Source organism: Mauremys mutica, chromosome 4, assembly GCF_020497125.1.
Source record: "Mauremys mutica isolate MM-2020 ecotype Southern chromosome 4, ASM2049712v1, whole genome shotgun sequence".
In the NCBI taxonomy this organism is placed as follows: domain Eukaryota; kingdom Metazoa; phylum Chordata; order Testudines; family Geoemydidae; genus Mauremys; species Mauremys mutica.
In genome coordinates, this window is record NC_059075.1 from 123853738 (window position 1) to 123871999 (window position 18262).

The following is an 18262-nucleotide window of genomic DNA, read 5'->3' on the forward strand; positions in this document are numbered from 1 at the left end:
CACCACCCTATGCACCTAGCTACAAAATATAAGGGGGCAAGCAGCTAGCATGCTGCAGAGATAGTGCAAGCATTTGGGTTATAGACTATCTTACCTGACTTTGCCTTCATATTGTCCGTAGAACAAATGCTGCCGACTCATCCATTCAGCCATTACAAATTCCAAAGCAGGCTTGCCAGTTGGCCCAGGGAGACTACTCAGGAACTCTAACAAGGGCTCCAGCTGGGAGTGAACCAGGTGAGCAAATACCATGATCAAGGACTTAAAAACAAACAAACAAAAAAGTAACACTAGCTGTACATATGTAATAACCCAACAATTAAGTGTTTTCTCTTTACCAACCCCCCTAGAGGCTTCATGAGTTTGCTAACACTAAAAAGCTTACAGATCCCTGCAAGCCTGTCCACTAGCCAAGAAAGCAAGCAAATTAGACAAGGAGTGAGTGCTTGCCACCTTATTTAGCCCACAGAATGAGACAGGACAAGCTAAACTTCTCACCTGCATCTGAAACCCACAAGCCCTCCTAAAGCAAGGACAAAAATGACTAAACCAGCAGAGGTGGCACTGGGCTCTCCACCAGAAAAAAATAATAATTTACATCATGGTAGCACCTAGAAGATGCAATAAAGATCAGGGCACCATTGTGCTGGATGCTGTACATACAGACAGAGCCAGTCCCTGCCCTGAAGGGCTTCCAACCTAAACAGACAAGAAAGACAGAGTGGGAGAAAGGCTCTTACCCCTTTTCCAGTTGAGGCACAGACATTAAGTCACTTGCCTACAGACATACACAGAGCCTATCTCCCAAGTCCTAGCCCAGTGCCTTCACCACAAGACTATCCTCATTCCCCCTTCTCATGAAACCCAACCCAATAGCACTTCTCCAGTGGAGATGAACCACTTGGCTTAGTAACCGCACTGCTCACCTTCCTAAAACTTTCAGGTTTTGGTTACACGGTGTAGCTTTCTAAGGTTCTGACTCAAAGACCAAGCAGTTAAAAATGAACAATATTCTTAAACTTTAATAAGAAAAGCAGGAATCTAAGTTTTTAAAATAGCCTCTGTTTCTGTTTATTAGAATGCAGCTGGGACCTACATTCTTTTTTCTTAGGTGGCCTTGCATTTGGCTGCATTAAAATATATTTGAATGAGCCCCAGTTTACCAGCATTGTTCTGTATAACAAATAAAACAAGACATAGTATTCCAGTAATGGCTTCACTACTGTGTTATACAGTGGTAACATCATCTCTCTACTTCTGCTTGATAATTGCCTATTTACTGTTCTCTAAGAAAACACCACTCAACTTCTAGAAGAGACTAAGTGATATTCCTAGCTCTCAAGTACACCTCAACTGAAATGTCAGTAGGAAGTGCCAAAGTCAGGAGATAGCTAACAATATGTGTGATGAAAGGCTTTAAATTCATATTCCTCTGATCCCTCAGGGCAATAACGATGTCCACAGGATAACCATTTTTGTAGCATACCTAGAATCTGCAATTGCATAGGCAGTGGATACACAGGCATGTATGTAAACTTGTACTTCTGTGACAGGCAGTGTTTCTCTTCCTGACACTTCGAACCACTGCTTTCAGTGGGCCTCCCAGCCTGCTCACCTGCATTACACTGAGCGTCTCTGCTTGTTGCATTTTGCTAAGGATTGCTCTCAGAATCTGGTCCAGGTTCTCTCCCAGCTCACTTCCTGCTTTGGAAATCAGTGTGGAGACTAGTCTGCCCACAAAAGCAGCTGTGAACTCTGAGGTCCGGGGATCCAGGAGTTGGCTCACCACCTGCATGACATACCACAGCCCATTGTGGCCTTGCTCATCATGCCATTGTGCAATCTGTTCTAGTGCTACTGAGACGTACGCACGCAGACACTCACCACCATTCTGAATACAAGAGAGAGAATTACAGTGTTAGAACTGTCAGATTCTCAAAATCAATTGTATATGTTGTGGGCACCCCCAAGTAACCAAAGAGAACACCCATTTCACCACAGCACAAAGAACTTTACACAGGAAGAAAGAATTAGTAGACAAGATGCGTGTGATGGGTAAAATGGTGGAAGTTGTGAGAGACCCAGTGCTCAGAAGACCTAGAGTGCAAGTATCTGCAATTCTGTTTCATTAATCTAGTATGCAGATACATTCCAAGAGATTCTAAACAGCTATAGTCCGGGGCAGCTAGAGAGCAGCATGAGGGACAAACATGATCCAGATTTCTACAGTAAAGCTCTCTATTTTCAAAAAAGACTGCAGTGCAGCAATCCAGCACACTGTATTCACCTTATTCTCGCTGGAGCACTGCTCAGTGGGACCTGTTTTCATGGGCCACACCCATGTGAGAAACGGAACCACAACGTTGCTTTTCTCTGTTTGAAGGCCAGGGTGAGTAACTGACCCACCTTGGTCTATTCACAAACATGTTTCAGGAGTTGGAAGGGTCAGAAGGCCTTGCTTCCTATAATCTTGAAAGTCCCAATTCCTTGCTTAGAGCTGCTCTGATGACCTCATCAGGCAGCAGCAGTAGCTACTGATAGAGGACAAAAGCTGCTGGTGCCCCTTTCCTGCTCACCTGCAAAGGCTCTGGGAGTTTGGTGGAGGGGAAAAGGAAGAAAATATGGTGAGGCAGGAACTGGCCAGGACAGGGGAGCAGCAGAAAAGCAAGGAAATCAGAGACCAATGGCAAGCAGTGAAGCCTGCCCTGAACATTTCCACTCCCCCTCCTTCTTTAGCCACTTTCCTTTGATGAATGCTGCCAACTGGGGCAAGAGGGGAATTGGGATCAAATCTGTTTTTCCCCTTGCCTCCTGTTTTCCTCCACTGGAATTAACAAGGGAGACTTGCCTACTCTGAAGCAAGGCCTGGGCTCCCCATGCTGAGGCTGCTTTGACAGAAAGCCTTGGCCAGGCAGGTTAATTACAAGGGGGAAAAAGGGACATGTTCCTGGCACGCTCCAGAGTCCTAAAGAGAAAAGACCAAGACTGGTCCTGACCTGCCAGTTAAAAGGAGGGTCAGCAAAACTCACCACACACACCAAAATGAGGATGGCAACAATTATTTATAAAAGATAGGAATGGCACTCAGGCTTCTGGCAAACTGCCAGTGTGACTGCTGGTGGGGTCAGACAGAGCCCCCAAAAGGCAAAATGACCCCTTAAAGACTAGATAAAGCATGTCAAGTGACTGACTTGTGTCATCCAACACTTTGGACTGACATGACCCTGCAGTCCCTTCCCCTTCCCTATAGACGTTACCTGCATGGTAGCATTGTCATCCGTGTGCAGGCTGCACTGAGCCACCGCAGGGAATGCTTGGCAGATCAAGAGCTGGGAAAGAGGAGGTTTCGTATTCCTCACAACAGTGGTTAATATATCAATAGAAGTCTGAAAGGAGAAAGCACACAAATGGAAGCTCTTTTAAAAAGCAGTCACAGCACTGTAACTCAGCATTTGCACAAAGCCTGGGAGGGCAAGGTAAGATGTGAAGGCCTACCTGGTAATGGGGGGAGAGCACACAACAGTGACAGTGCAGATTCTCCTGTGCTGCCTTGCTCACATGGGGGGTGGGAGGGAGGGGGAATTGATTTTGTTTTCTTGAAAGCGGGCTCCTTTTCAAAAGTTGGAGAAATGCTTTGGTTACTAGTGAGTGCAGGAGATTTCACCCATCACACACACTGCAGATTGAACAGGAGTCTTATAAGGATGATTTCCTAAGAACAGAGCCTCATTTCTACCCCCAACCCATGACAAACCCCTGCTGCCAGTCACCAGCACTTGATAGATATGGAGCAGGCAGCTGAATAACAACAGATGGAGCATTCAGCAGCAGCTCTTTCCCTGTATAGGAAACACATTATTTCGGCAGCAGGTAAAGGCCAATGTTCAGCAGCAGGTAGTTTTTAACCCCCCTTTTTCAAATAAGGAAGCTTTTTAGCATCAGTTGTGTGTGTCCAAGTGGCTCTGATCACTCCCATTTCACAGGGCTTCAAGGGATGGATTACACTTTGTAAGAAAACAAAGCAGATTTTTCAGCTTTTACCTCTGTAACATGTCTCAGAAAAACTACCACCAGGGAGGTTTGAAGATAGCAGGTAGCCCATAGCAAAGGTACTGTCACAGTCACCCTTGACAACATGCTGTTCTGCTGGTATACAGCTGCACCTGAAGTTATTTTAAAAAGGCTTGTGTGGTGAAACATTTCAGTTAATCTGATTCACCTAAAGCAACCAAGGGCAAACCAGAAAGGACGTTTATAAATACTGCAGGAGGACTGAATATCTCTTCCTCTCATCAACTATGCACCCTTGAAATGTAAGAGTAGGGGTCTTCAGCAAGGTAGCCTCCCTCAACCAGCAGAAATCTCAAAAGGGGATTCAACAAAAATCAGTTATTTTAAAAAGTGCTTCTCAACATGAGAGCAGGCTCTCAAAAGGTTGGGCTAAGCAATATGAAAAGTATGCATGTAGTCATTCCATTTGTATCTATTCAAATCACGTGACACTATCCACAAATACCCCCGCACTGGCAGTTAGTGCAGAACAACTGACTCCCTTTACCAGTTAATTCAAATTTTAGTTCAATAGTGACAAGTGTGACAGTGCATATGTAAATTTATCTCTATGATCACACTTTATATCATTCCATTTGATTTTAAAAGGGGTGCATGTTATAATAAAGGGTTAATCAATTGTCAGAATAAGACAGGTCAATAGACTGCTCATGACTAAGGCTACATTTAGTTATGAGTATTTTTAGTAAACGTCACGGACAGGTCACAGGCAGTAAACGAAAACTGACAGACTGTGACCTGTCCATGGCCTCGTCTACACTACGGGGTTAGGTCGAATTTAGCTGCAATAGGTCGATTTAAAAATGACTGTATCCACACAACCAAGCCCGTTCCGTCGACCTAAAGGGCTCTTAAGATAAACTTCTGTACTCCTCCCTGATGAGGGGAGTAGCACTAAAAATCAACCTTGCTGGGTCCAATTTGGGATAGTGTGGATGCAAATCGACAGAATTTGCCTCTGGGAGCTATCCCAGAGTGCTCCATTGTGACCACTCTGGACAGCACTTTGAACTCTGATGCACTAGCCAGGTACACAGGAAAAGCCCCGGAAACTTTCGAATTTCATTTCCTGTTTGGTCAGCGTGGCGAACTCAGCGGCACTAGTGACCATGCAGTCCCCCCAAAATCGCAAATGAGCTCCAGCATGGACCGAAAGGGAGACACTGGATCTGATTGCTGTATGAGGAGAGGCATCCGTGCAGGCTGAACTCCGATCAAAAAGAAGAGATGCAAATATATTTGCCAAAATCTCACAGAGCATGTTGGACAGAGGCTACAACAGGGACACACAGCAGTGACGTGTTAAAGTTAACGAGCTCAGGCAAGCCTACCAAAAGACAAAGGAGGCAAACCGTCGTTCCGGGTCAGAGCCCCATACATGCTGCTTCTATGATCAGCTGCATGGCATTTTAGGGGGGGACCCTACCACTATCCCACCACTGTCCGTGGACACCTGCAAGGGGGGAGGATTTTGCGGATGAGGAAGAGGAGGAGGAGAATGCACAGCAGGCAAGCAGTGAATCCGTTCTCCCCGGCAGCCAAGACCTTTTCATCACCCTGGAGCCAATACCCTCCCAAGGTGGGATCCGTGACCCTGAAGCCGGAGAAGGCACCTCTGGTGAGTGCACATTTGTAACTACACTACAGGGGTTAAAAGCAATAGTGTTTAATGTTTGATTTTCCCTGAAGAACTGGGATGCATTTGCGGCCAGTACAGCTACTGGAAAGGTCTGTTCATATGTCTGGGGATGGAGTAGGAATCCTCAAGGGACATCTCCATGAAGCTCTCCTGGAGGTACTCTGAAAGCCTTTGCAGAAGGTTTCTGGGAAGGTCTGCCTTATTTCATCCTCCACAGTAGGACACTTTACCACACCAAGCCAGTAGCAAATATTCTGGAATCATTGCAGCACAAAGCATGGCAGCGAATGGTTCTAGGTTTGGTTGCATTCAAGCAACATTCGGTCTATATCTTTCTGTGTTAGCCTCAGTAGAGTGATATCATTCACGGTCACCTGGTTGAAAGAGGGGAATTTTTGTAAGGGAACAGTAAAAGGACCTTGTTCATGCTGGGCTGTTTGTGCTTGGCTAATAGTGATCATCCCAGAGAATAGCCACATGGTGGGGTGGGGGTAGGTGTGTGCTGCACATCCACCCGAAAACCGCAGCCCCTCCTTTTAAATGTGAAACCCAACCCATTGCTTGCTCTGGGAAAGGAGGGTGCTGCAGTTTGAAAACATTCCCACATTATGATGGCATAAGAAGCCAACCCCAGGTACTAAAAGGCTTACTATGGCTGCCTGGAAACCGAATTCTGTTGCCCAGCCATGTGTGATGTGTTACCATACCGGCAGGCGCTCAATATAAAAGGCAAAATGCGACCTTGTACCTAAAGCACATGTGCTGTCTGCTGTGAATTGCTTGATTCACTGGGAAAGAGTCTCCCTTTTGTTCTCAGAAATGTATCATCTTAAATGTTACTCACCGCCCAGGTGCAAATGTTTCTACGCTCACCCTATCATCTCCATCCCTGAGGTTATTGCAGATTAGAAGGCGAAAAAAAAACAAATGCACTTGCAATGACATGTTTTCCGAGCTCATGCAGTCCTCCTGCACTGATAGGACACAGCTAAATGCATGGAGGCATTCAGTGGCAGAGGCCAGGAAAGAATTAAGTGAGCGTGAAGAGCGGAGGAAGGATGCAATGCTGAGGCTAATGGGGGAGCAAACAGACATGATGAAGCATCTGTTGGAGCTGCAGGAAAGCCAACAAGAGCAAAGACCCCCACTGCATCCACTGTATAACCGCATGCCCTCCTCCCCAAGTTCCATATCTGCCTCACCCAGACGCCCAAGAATGCAGGGGTGGAGGCTCCAGGCACCCAGCCACTCCACTCCAGAGGATGGCCCAAGCAACAGAAGGCTGTTATTCAAACAGTTTGATTTTTAGTGTGGCTACAACAAACAATGTGGCCTTGTCCTTCCCTTCTCCCCCAGCAGACCTGGGCTACCTTGTCAGTTCTCATTTTTTTTTAAATTAATAAAGAAAGAATGCATGGTTTCAAAACAATAGTTACTTTATTTCAAAGGGGAGAAGGTGGCTGGATCACAGGGAATTAAAATCAACAAAAGGGGGCAGGTTTGCATCAAGGAGAAACACACACAACTGTCACATCGAAGCCTGGCCTGTCATGAAACTGGTTTTCAAAGCCCCTCTGATGCGCAGCGCACTTTGCTGTGCTCTTCTAATTGCCCTGGTGTCTGGCTGCTCAAAATTGTTCGCCAGGCAATTTGCCTCAACCTCCCACCCGCCATAAACATCTCCCCCTTACTCTCACAGATATTATGGAGCATACAGCAAGCAGCAATAACAATGGGAATGTTGGTTGCGCTGAGGTCGGACCTACTTAGCAAACAGTGCCTGCAGATTTAAAATGTCCAAAGGCACATCCTACCACCATTCTGCACTTGCTCGGCCTATAGTTGAACTGCTCCTTACTACTGTCCAGGCTGCCTGTGTACAGCTTCATGAGCCATGGGAGCAAGGGGGTAGGCTGGGTCCCCAAGGAGAACTATTGGCATTTCAACATCCAACGGTAATTTTCTGGTCTGGGAAGTAAGTCACTTCTTGCAGCTGCTCAAACAGCCCGGAGTTCCTAAATATGCGACTGTCATGCACCTTTCCCAGCCATCCTACGTGATGTCGGTGAAATGTCCCTTGTGATCCACCAGTGCTTGCAGTACCATTGAGAAGTACCCCTTGCAGTTCACATACTGGTTGGCAAGGTGGTTCGGTGCCAAGATTGGGATATGCGTTCCGTCTATCGCCCCACCAGTTAGGGAACCCCATTGCAGCAAAGCCATCCAGTATGACCTGCACATTTCCCAGAGTCACTACCCTTGATAACAGAACATTAGTGATTGCATTGGCTACCTGCATCACAGCAGCCCCCACAGTAGAACTGTCCACTCCAAATTGATTCCCAACTGACCAGTAGCAGTCAGGCATTGCAAGCTTCCACAGGGCTGTCGCCACTTGCTTCTCAACTGTCAGGGCAGCTCTCATCTTGGTATTCCTGCGCTTCAGGGTGGGGGAAAGCAACTCACAGAGTTCCGGAAAAGTGGCCTTACACATGTAAAAGTTTCGCAGCCACTGTGAATCATTCCATACCTACAACACTATGCGGTCTCACCAGTCTGTGCTTGTTTGCCTGGCCCAAAATCCTCTTTGTGCTGGCGTCTTTTAGCCCGGTTCTGCATATATTCCAGGATAATGTGCGAGGTGTTTACAATGCTCACAACAGCAGTGGTGATGGTGAGTTGAGCGGGCTCCATGCTTGACGGGGTATAGCGTCTGCACAGGTAACCCAGGAAAAAAGGCGCAAAACGATTGTCTGCTGTTGCTTTCACAGAGGGAGGGGCGACTGACAACATGTACCCAAAACCACCTGTGACAATGTTTTTGCCCCATCAGGCATTGGGAGCTTAACCCAGAATTCCAATGGGCAGCAGCAACTGTGGGAACTGTGGGATAGCTACCTACAGTGCACCACTCTAAGTCGATGCTAGCCACGGTAGTGAGGATGCACTCCGCTGACTTAATGCACTTAGTGGGGACATATACAATCGACTGTATAAAATCAATTTCTAAAAATCGACTTCTATAAAATCGACCTAATTTCGTAGTGTTGACATACCCCATGACTCGTACTACATCCCTAACTAAAACTTTGGCCGGGGGGAAGGGGGGGGGCGCAGGTGCTCTGCAGGGGCAGTTCGGGAGTACAGTCTGGGATCCCCGCTGGTGCTGGGGGGGGGGGGGGGGAAAGGGGTGGGCAGCAGCGCATGGCCCAGGACTCCCACTTGTACTGTGGGGGAGGGTTGGTGGGGCTGGAACGCTTCCTACCCAGCTCCACATGTCCGAAGCTCTTAGGGGGAGGGAAGGCCAGGGGAGCTCTGCACGCTGTCTCCACCATGTGCTCCGGCTCCACAGCTCCTATTGTCCAGGAACCGCAGCCAATTGGAGCTGCGGGGGCAGCACCTGTGGGCAGGGGTGGCAGCTGTGGGCAGGAGCAGCACGCAGAGCCCCCTGGCCCCGTGGCTAGGAGCTGCAGGCACATGCTGACTGCTTCTGGGGAGCCTCCCCCAAGGTAAGCGCCATCCTGCACCTCAACCCACCTCAGCCTTGAACCCCCACCCCACACCCAAAATGCCCCAGGAGGTGCCTGATCTGCTCAGGCAGCCCCGGAGCCAGCCACACCAGTTGCTGCTGAAGTCATGGAAAGTCACAGAATCAGTGACTTCCATGACCTCCATGACAGACATGCAGCCTTACTCATAACAGCCAGTTATAACATAAAACCCACCTTCTACTGATGTGCTTATAACTAGGTATAATATATACTCCTCTTTGATGGATATTATAAATATTTTAATCATGTATTAATGCTTTATAAATGGAATCTCAATATAAAGCATGATCCTATATATTTTACATATGCACAGTTACATGTGTGGTGTTTCATTGTGTACAGAAAGGTGCAAACTCACATGAGAGGATACGTACAGCTTGGGTTCTAACAAGCTGTGCATGTACCATGTCTATGACATGTAATGTGCATTACTGGAGATGCCCTATTGTGAAAAAGCTTACTTCCATAGGTTGCACTATTTCAAATGGTAAGAAAGAGCTAAAGACACTTTGTGAAAACTGGAAGAGGCTGACAGACAACTGAGAGATAAAAGACTATGATGTGCATTTCTTCCAAACCTGGAGATCAATTTCCTCACAGAAAGATCTCAGTCACTAAAGACATTGCAATAGTAGTTTATGAGCATCTGTTCTCGCTCTTTTCATACCAAAACAGGTTGATAGAATGGCATAAAGCCAATGATTTTATTAGCTGCACCAAGAACCCAACCTGCAGCTAAACCATCTTTTGCCATAGTACTTACTGCACAAAGCCCTGCTGGAATCTTATCAGCAGGAGCCTGCATGATGCTGACGAGAGTTGGGATTAGTCTCATCTGCATTGGACCCTGGCAGGCTTCTATTTGTGCTAGCTCCTTAAAGATATCTTGTGCGAGAGAGGCAACAACAGGATCTAGAGTGAGAAAGCACCAGTTATTAAGACAAACTAATGAGTACTGGGGTCTAAAGTTTTGTTGCTATCATTTCAATAAGGTAAGCTTCAAATTTTATGACAGGAGGTTACACGAACAGTCTTTACTGGAGCATCCAGTTTACTTTCAGCTTCAGTAAGCAACTAGAAGTAATTGGAAAAGTCAATCAGTTTCTGTATGGCTATATGGCATTTACTAAACAATTCTGCGTATGAAGATAGACTTTCAGTATATTTCTGTCTGTAACCAAGGAACCAAGTACCATGCTGCACAACAAATCTGATACAACAGGGAACTGGGAATAATGCAGCATTTCACCCTCACCCCTTTGCCATTCATTGCCCCCCAGACCAGTGCAATAAGTACATTTAATACAAATAGATTTTAGTATTAAACTTAATTTTATGCCATCCACAAACTTGCAGCCTTCAGTCTGGGGCAGCATTTTGCAGTGACAAAGTTTAACTGCACCACAGAAATTGTCAGGGGAAAGCTGGAAGTTTTGACACCTAGGTAGGGAACCCTAGCTTTGGCACCTAGAAATATATGGAAAAATGTTATGGTTTTTGATACACAGGAAGCAGTTTAGGCCTTCGGTATTTGGAACGGGATTCCTTTCAGAAAAGGACAGAGTTAATTTAAAATTTGGTGGTGGTGCATTTGAATTCCTCATTCAGGCACCCAAACAACTCTACCAGCACTCAGTTACCTCAGTGGATAGCTACCCAATATTAACAATAAATAAGCAGAACAAATTGATGTTTCTGTTAAGATATTCTACAGTAAGATAGCTGAAGTTTACATATAGCTATCAAACCTAATGACAAGTTAAACTTCTCTTATACAGTTATACTGATTAAGGGTGTCTGGAGACTCAGGCTGGCATTACGGCATATTTTAAACATTTTTGTTGCAACCATAAGAGCTAGAGATGTAAATTCATAGATTTTAAGGTCAGAAGGGATGATCAAGATCTAGTTTGACCTCCTGTATAACACAGGCCACATAATTTAATTCAGTGATTCCTTCATCAAGTCCATAAATTTGTCATCCAATCTCAATTTGAAGATTCCAGGGGGGTGGAAAATCCACTATGTCCCTAGGAAGGTTGTTCTAATAATCACCCTCCCTGAAACAACTGTGTGCTTATTTTCAGTTTGAATTTATCTAGCTTCAGCTTCCATCTACTGGATCTTGTTATGTCTTTGCTAAGTTAAATGCATGTCTGGCAAAATTACATAAAAGAATGCATCCTGCTGCTCAGTTTCTCTATCTCCACATCAAAGAGATACATACCTTGCTCTGGGTCTAAGACTCTGGTTTTGCCAGATTTGTGACTTGACTAAAATAATCAATTTTATATAGTTAATTTTAGTGCAATTTATTTCTTACAATCTTCATTTAGATTTTACACAATGTTGTATAACTGACCTCAAATCATTTCAGCCTGGTGACAGCAGGGCTGATCCTAGCCTTATGGAAAAGAGAGATTTAGGCAGTGTACTTCTTGCCTCACTGTCTTTCCAGCATCTGATGCCTACACCATAGGCCTCCTTTACCCTGGAGACCAATGCTTTTCTGAATGTTGCCAGCTATGTCAAAGCCTTTACAGCAGGGACTCTAAAAGAATGGCAGGCCCATCTCCAGGCATTCCCGATGCAGTGAGCCCTTCGAGTGGGTGCCTTGGAACAGGCAGCTCATGGCTCCAGTACTGAGCATGATCACAAGAGGCCTTCCTGAGTCCTAAAACCTATTCCCATTGAGAAAGGGAAGTCTGCAGTGCTGTCCATGGTTCCCAAATCTGGTTCCAAGTCAAACCAGACCCATCTGAGACATCCCTCTATGACCTAGGGATGAGCTGATAATCGGGGCCGTGGACCCCCGTTTGAGAAATGCTGCATTAGATGTTAAAAAGATCCTAGGTCCAAACCTAGGAGGGACACTAAGCGCTGCATTATGGGGGCTGTGTTGGTGAGTATCTAAGTGTCTGTTGTGGGGAGTGTTTGTCAGTTTGACAGAGTGCTTGATTGTTTGAAAAGTGTGAATTGGAAGTGCTTTGTTCCAGGTGGGCCTTGAGTGGGCCTGACTGTTATAAAGAGGCAGTCAGCTGTGAACCAGCAGAACAGCAAACAGAGGGAGTTTGATGGGCAGTTCGCCTGGGGAGAGCCCATGGAGGCTTTCAACTTGCAGGCTCCTGTGAGGAGTTGCTGCAACAGCTGAGGAAGCTCTTAGAAGGAAGGTAATATGGATGGTGAGCGATCAGTTGTTGTGATCTGCACAGGATGTGCCATGTTTTTCTTTCTTCCACAGGACAGAAGTGACTTTGTCTGTACAAAGTGCAAGCTGGTCTCCATATTGGAAGAGAAGGTTCAAGGTCTGGAGAAACAAGTATCAACCCTGTGTTGCATAAGAGAAAATGAGGATTTCCTGGACAGACATCAGAATATGCTTCTACAGGCACAACATTCTGAAGAATCAAAGCAGGCTGCGCAGCGGGGACAGAAAGATGATGAAGAAATTTGGCAGCATGTGACCTCCAGAAAAAGAAAGGAGCGTCCATGTACCAGCAATGCAGATACAGGTGAACAACCATTTTCATGTTCTCTCCACAAGTACTAATGCAGAGAGTGGACTAGATGATACATCTGAGGGAAGGGAGCAGAAGGAGACTCCACTGATTGGAAAGCATGAGATGCACTGTCATAGGGACGGGGGTTCCACGACCGCCGCTCCCAAGAGAAGGAGGTGGGTGGTGGTGGTCGGGGACTCCCTCCAAAGGGAGTCATCTATATGCTGTCCCGACCGGGAAAACCGAGAAGTGTTCTGCTTGCCAGGAGCTAGGATTCACGATGTGACAGAGAGACTGCTGAGACTCATCAAGCCCTTGGATCGCTACCTCTTCCTGCTTCTCCATGTGGGCACCAATGATACTGCCAAGAATTATCTTGAGCGGATCACTGCAGACTACGTGGCTCTGGGAAGCAGGATAAAGGAGTTTGAGGTGCAAGTGGTGTTCTCGTCTATCCTCCCTGTGGAAGGAAAAGGCCCAGGTAGAGACTGCCAAATTGTGGAAGTCAACAAATGGCTACGCAGGTGGTGTCGGAGAGAAGGCTTTGGATTCTTTGACCATGGGATGGTGGTCCAAGAAGGAGGAGTGCTAGGCCGAGATGGGCTCCACCTAATGGAGAGGGAGGAGCATCTTCACAAGCAGGCTGGCTAACCTAGTGAGGAGGGCTTTAAACTAGGTTCACCGGGGGGAAGGAGACCAAAGCCCTGAGGTAAGTGGGGAAGTGAAATACCAGGAGGAAGCATGAGCAGGAGAGTGCAAGAGGGGAGGACTCCTGCCTCATTCTGAGAAAGCAAGACAATCAGTGAGTTTGGGGGGGAGGGATAGCTCAGTGGTTTGAGCATTGGCCTGCTAAACCCAGGGTTGTGAGTTCAATCCTTGAGGGGGGCCACTTAGGGATCTGGGGCAAAAATTGGTCCTGCTAGAGAAGGCAGGGGGCTGGAATCAATGACCTTTCAAGGTCCCTTCCAGTTCTAGGAGATTGGTATATCTCCAATTATTACCTTTTATCTTAAGTGCCTATACACAAATGCAAGAAGCCTGGGAAACAAGCAGGGAGAAATAGAAGTCCTGGCACAGTCAAGGAATTATTATGTGATTGGAATAACAAAGACTTGGTGGGATAACTCACATGACTGGAGTACTGTCATGGATGGATATACACTGTTCAGGAAGGACAAGCAGGGCAGAACAAGTGGGGGAGTTGCATTGTATGTAAGAGAGCAGTGTGACTGCTCAGAGCTCCAGTATGAAACTGCAGAAAAACCTGAGAATCTCTGGATTAAGTTTAGAAGTGTGAGCAACAAGGGTGATGTCGTGGTGGGAGTCTGCTATAGACCACCAGACCAGGGGGATGAGGTGGACGAGGCTTTCTTCTGGCAACTAACAGAAGTTACAAGATCGCAGGCTGTGGTTCTCATGGGGGACTTCAATCACTCTGATATCTGCTGGGAGAGGAATATAGCAGTGCACAGGCAATCCAGGAAGTTTCTGGAAAATGTAGGGGACAATTTCCTGGTGCAAGTACTGGAGGAACCAACTAGGAGCAGAGCTCTTCTTGACCTGCTGCTCACAAACAGGGAAGAATTAGTAGGGGAAGCAAAAGTGGATGCGAACCTGGGAGGCAGTGACCATGAGATGGTCGTGTTCAGGATCCTGAAAGGAGAGCAGCAGAATACGAACCCTGGACTTCAGAAAAGCAGACTTTGACTCCCTCAGGGAACTGATGGGCAGGATCCCCTGGGAGATCAAGATGAGGGGCAAAGGAGTCCAGGAGAGCTGGCTGTATTTTAAAGAATCCTTATTGAGGTTGCAGGAACGAACCATCCCGATGTGTAGGAAGAATAGTAAATATGGCAGGCGACTAGCTTGGCTTAACATGAAATCCTTGCTGATCTTAAACACAAAAAAGAAGCTTACAAGAAGTGGAAGATTGAACAAATGACCAGGGAGGATTATAAAAATATTGCTCAGGCATGCAGGAGTGAAATCAGGAAGGCCAAATCACACTTGGAGTTGCAGCTAGCACGGGATGTTAAGAGTAACAAGAAGGGTTTCTTCAGGTATGTTTCCAAAAAGAAGAAAGTCAAGGAAAGTGTGGGCCTCTTACTGAATGAGGGAAGCAACCCAGCGACAGAGGATGTGGAAAAAGCTAATATACTCAATGCTTTTTTTGCCTCTGTCTTCATGAACAAGGTCAGCTCCCAGACTACTGCATTGGGCAACACAGTATGGGGAGGAGGTGATCAGCCCTCTGTGGAGAAAGAAGTGGTTCAGGACTATTTAGGAAAGCTGGACAAGTATAAGTCCATGGGGCCAGATGCGCTGCATCTGAGGGTGCTAAAGTTGTTGGTGGATGTGATTGCAGAGCCATTGGCCATTATCTTTGAAAACTCATGGCGCTCCGGGGAGATCCTGGATGACTGGAAAAAGGCTAATGTAGTGCCCATCTTTAAAAAAGGGGAGGATCCGGGGAACTACACGTCAGTCAGCCTCACCTCAGTCCCTGGAAAAATCATGGAGCAGGTCCTCAAGGAATCATTTCTGAAGCACTTAGAGAGGAGGAAAGTGATCAGGAACAGTCAGCATGGATTCATCAAGGGCAAGTCATGCCTGACTAACCTAATTGCCTTCTATGAGGAGATAACTGGCTCTGTGGATGAAGGGAAAGCAGTGACTTTAGAAAAGCTTTTGCTACGGTCTCCCACAGTATTCTTGCCAGCAAGTTAAAGAAGTATGGGCTGGATGAATGGACTATAAGGTGGACAGAAAGCTGGCTAGATCGTCGGGCTCAACGGGTAGTGATCTATGGCTATATGTCTATTTAGCAGCCGGTATCAACCAGAGTGCCCCAAGGGTAGGTCCTGGGGCCGGTTTTGTTCAATATCTTCATTAATGATCTGGAGGATGGCGTGGACTATACCCTCAGAAAGTTTGCAGATGACACTAAACTGGGAGGAGTGGTAGATATGCTGGAGGGTAGGGATAGGATACAGACGGACCTAGACAAATTAGAGGATCGGGCCAAAAGAAATCTGATGAGATTCAATGAGGACAAGTGAAGAGTCCTGCACTTAGGAAGGAACAATCCCATGAACTGCTACAGACTAGGGACCGAGTGGCTAAGCAGCAGTTCTGCAGAAAAGGACCTATGGGTTACAGTGGACGAGAAGTTGGATATGAGTCAACAGTGTGCCCTTGTTGCCAAGAAGACTAACGGCATTTTGGGCTGTATAAGTAGGGGCACTGTCAGCAGATCGAGGGACGTGATCATTCCCCTCTATTCAACACTGGTGAGGCCTCATCTGGAGTACTGTGCCCAGTTTCGGGCCCCACACTACAAGAAGGATGTGGAAAAGTTTGAAAAAGTCCAGTGGAGGACAACAAAAATGATTAAGTCATGATTTATGAGGAGAGGCTGAGGGAACTGAGATTGTTTAGTCTACAGAAGAGAAGAATTAGGGGGGGGATTTGGTAGCTGCTTTCAACTACCTGAAAGGGGGTTCCAAAGAGGATGGAGCTCGGCTGTTCTCAGTGGTGGCAGATGACAGAACAAGGAGTAATGGTCTCAAGATGCAGTGGCGGAGGTTTAGGTTGGATATTAGGAAAAACTTTTTCACTCAGAGAGTGGTGAAGCACTGGAATGGGTTACCTAGGGAGGTGGTGGAATCTCCTTCCTTAGAGGTTTTTAAGGTCAGGCTTGACAAAGCCCTGGCTGGGATGATTTAGTTGGGGTTGTCCTGCTTTGAGCAGGGGGTTGGACTAGATGACCTCCTGAGGTCCCTTCCAACCCTGAGATTCTATGATTCAATTCTATGATTCCAAACCATTTGGATAGTCTCTGATCTTCTGAATAGTTTCTGACTGTGGTCTATAGTCAGCATCAGGGGAATACCATCTCCTCTAACAGGCTGAGAGTGATTAAAGATTATATAGACTTACGCCTTAGTGAGGGCCCATTCCATCATGGCTAATACCACTTCCATGGCTTGTTATCAGAATGTCTTTGTTGTGGAGATTTCTAGAATGGCTACATGGAATTTAATGCACTACTTGCTGTACCTGGCACTCTAGGGCTGGCTCACCATTCTGTGCATTTTGTAAGCATCCCTGCCAAATTAGGAGATATTAAGGAGGTGTGGGTGGTTAACAAGGGGATTTAGCTGGGAGACAAAGACAGAGAAGGAAGGGCAAAGAAACTCAGGATCAAGAAGTGAGATCTCTTTCCTCCTCTCCTCCCTTTATCTAAGGGGGCATGTTGAAGGTTGGGAAAAGCTTTATGGTGATGGGACATGGAGTTCCATATGTGGGCAACTTACCTAAGTGTGTGTGAGGACTGTTTGCAAAAAAAATTAAGGGTGTGGGAGCCCACCCTGTGACAAGTGGAGGCTTATCTAGGATAACAAGGACTGTTTGTGCACTGGCTCTGTTGAAACTCCTGGAAGGTTTTCTGCAACTCCCTTTGTTGCTCAACTACCCAGCGCAGAAGTTCCTCCATACTGTCTAGTCCGCTGTGCCTTCTCATCAGCTTCCCTTTCTGGTCCTTTGCCTACACTGGAACGGGAAATCCTGGATAAGCCCACCACTTGTCACAGGGTGGGCTCCCGCACCCTGAATTTGTCTGTGCAAACAGTATTCACATGCTCTTATGTAAGTTCACCAGTGTACTTTACTCCCAATAGCTTATGCAGCTTAATGTCCCATCATCAAAAGGCTTTTCCCAGGCTTCAGCATACATCCTAGGCACAGGGAGGAAGGAGATCTCTCACTTCTCAGATCCTGATCTTCTTTGCCCTTTCTTCCCTCTCCCTATCTCCCATTTAACAATCTCCAACTGATAAGATGAATCCCCTCATTAATTGCTTAATAATCCAGTCCTAATTATCTCTCAGTCTGGCCCACACAAGGACACTTATGAAGTGTACAGAGTGGTGTGCCAGCCCTAGATTACTCTCACTGTCAGTTGCCCCTTTTTAAATTAACAGTTCCTCAGTTCACCTTCCACCTAGACTCCACTGCTTGTTACAATTTCCCAACAAAAATATATACAAAGATCGTGAAATTGTATATTCACACTTCCTGCCTGCCTTTCCCTCTTCCTCGGAATTCTTTATATATCTCTGGATACTGCTGTGGTCATATAAAGGAATGTACTAGCTTCTGCCTCAGTTCTTTCCCCTTGAACCCCAGTCAAACATTCAACATTGAGAGGGCACTTGTGCCTCCACCAAGTGACGCAGCTTGCTAAGGAGTTCTGAGGACAAGGCAGCAGGGGATCCAATTCCCAGAAGTGTATACATGCAGAGGTACCTCTCATAGGACTAGTTAAGTAACACCTCTTTAGTCAATTCTGACATCTATTGCACATGCCACACTCTCAGCAGAGGTTGCCTATTTATTCTACTGACTCAAACAGAATTTAGGCAGCCCAGTACTTGGGTAATGGCTTAATACATTCAACAATTCAGATTATGAGAGCAACCTTAGAAAACCTGTCCTGTCCA

At 46.4% G+C, this 18262-nt stretch overlaps 1 protein-coding gene across 2 annotated transcripts in view; it reads right to left on the reverse strand.

The window, feature by feature from the left end:
• The window catches only part of IPO9 (importin 9), a 183724-nt gene that overhangs the window by 33531 nt on the left and 131931 nt on the right, over positions 1-18262 (reverse strand). The window contains exons 16-19 of one of the 2 annotated variants that reach the window (XM_045015515.1): positions 10025-10173; positions 3258-3386; positions 1616-1891; positions 95-222 (exon numbers count right to left, since the gene is read on the reverse strand). In XM_045015515.1, the coding sequence (XP_044871450.1) occupies positions 95-222; positions 1616-1891; positions 3258-3386; positions 10025-10173 (682 nt within the window). Of the gene's footprint in view, positions 1-94; positions 262-1615; positions 1892-3257; positions 3387-10024; positions 10174-18262 lie in introns of both variants that reach the window. The other variant, XM_045015514.1, reaches the window with a different exon arrangement.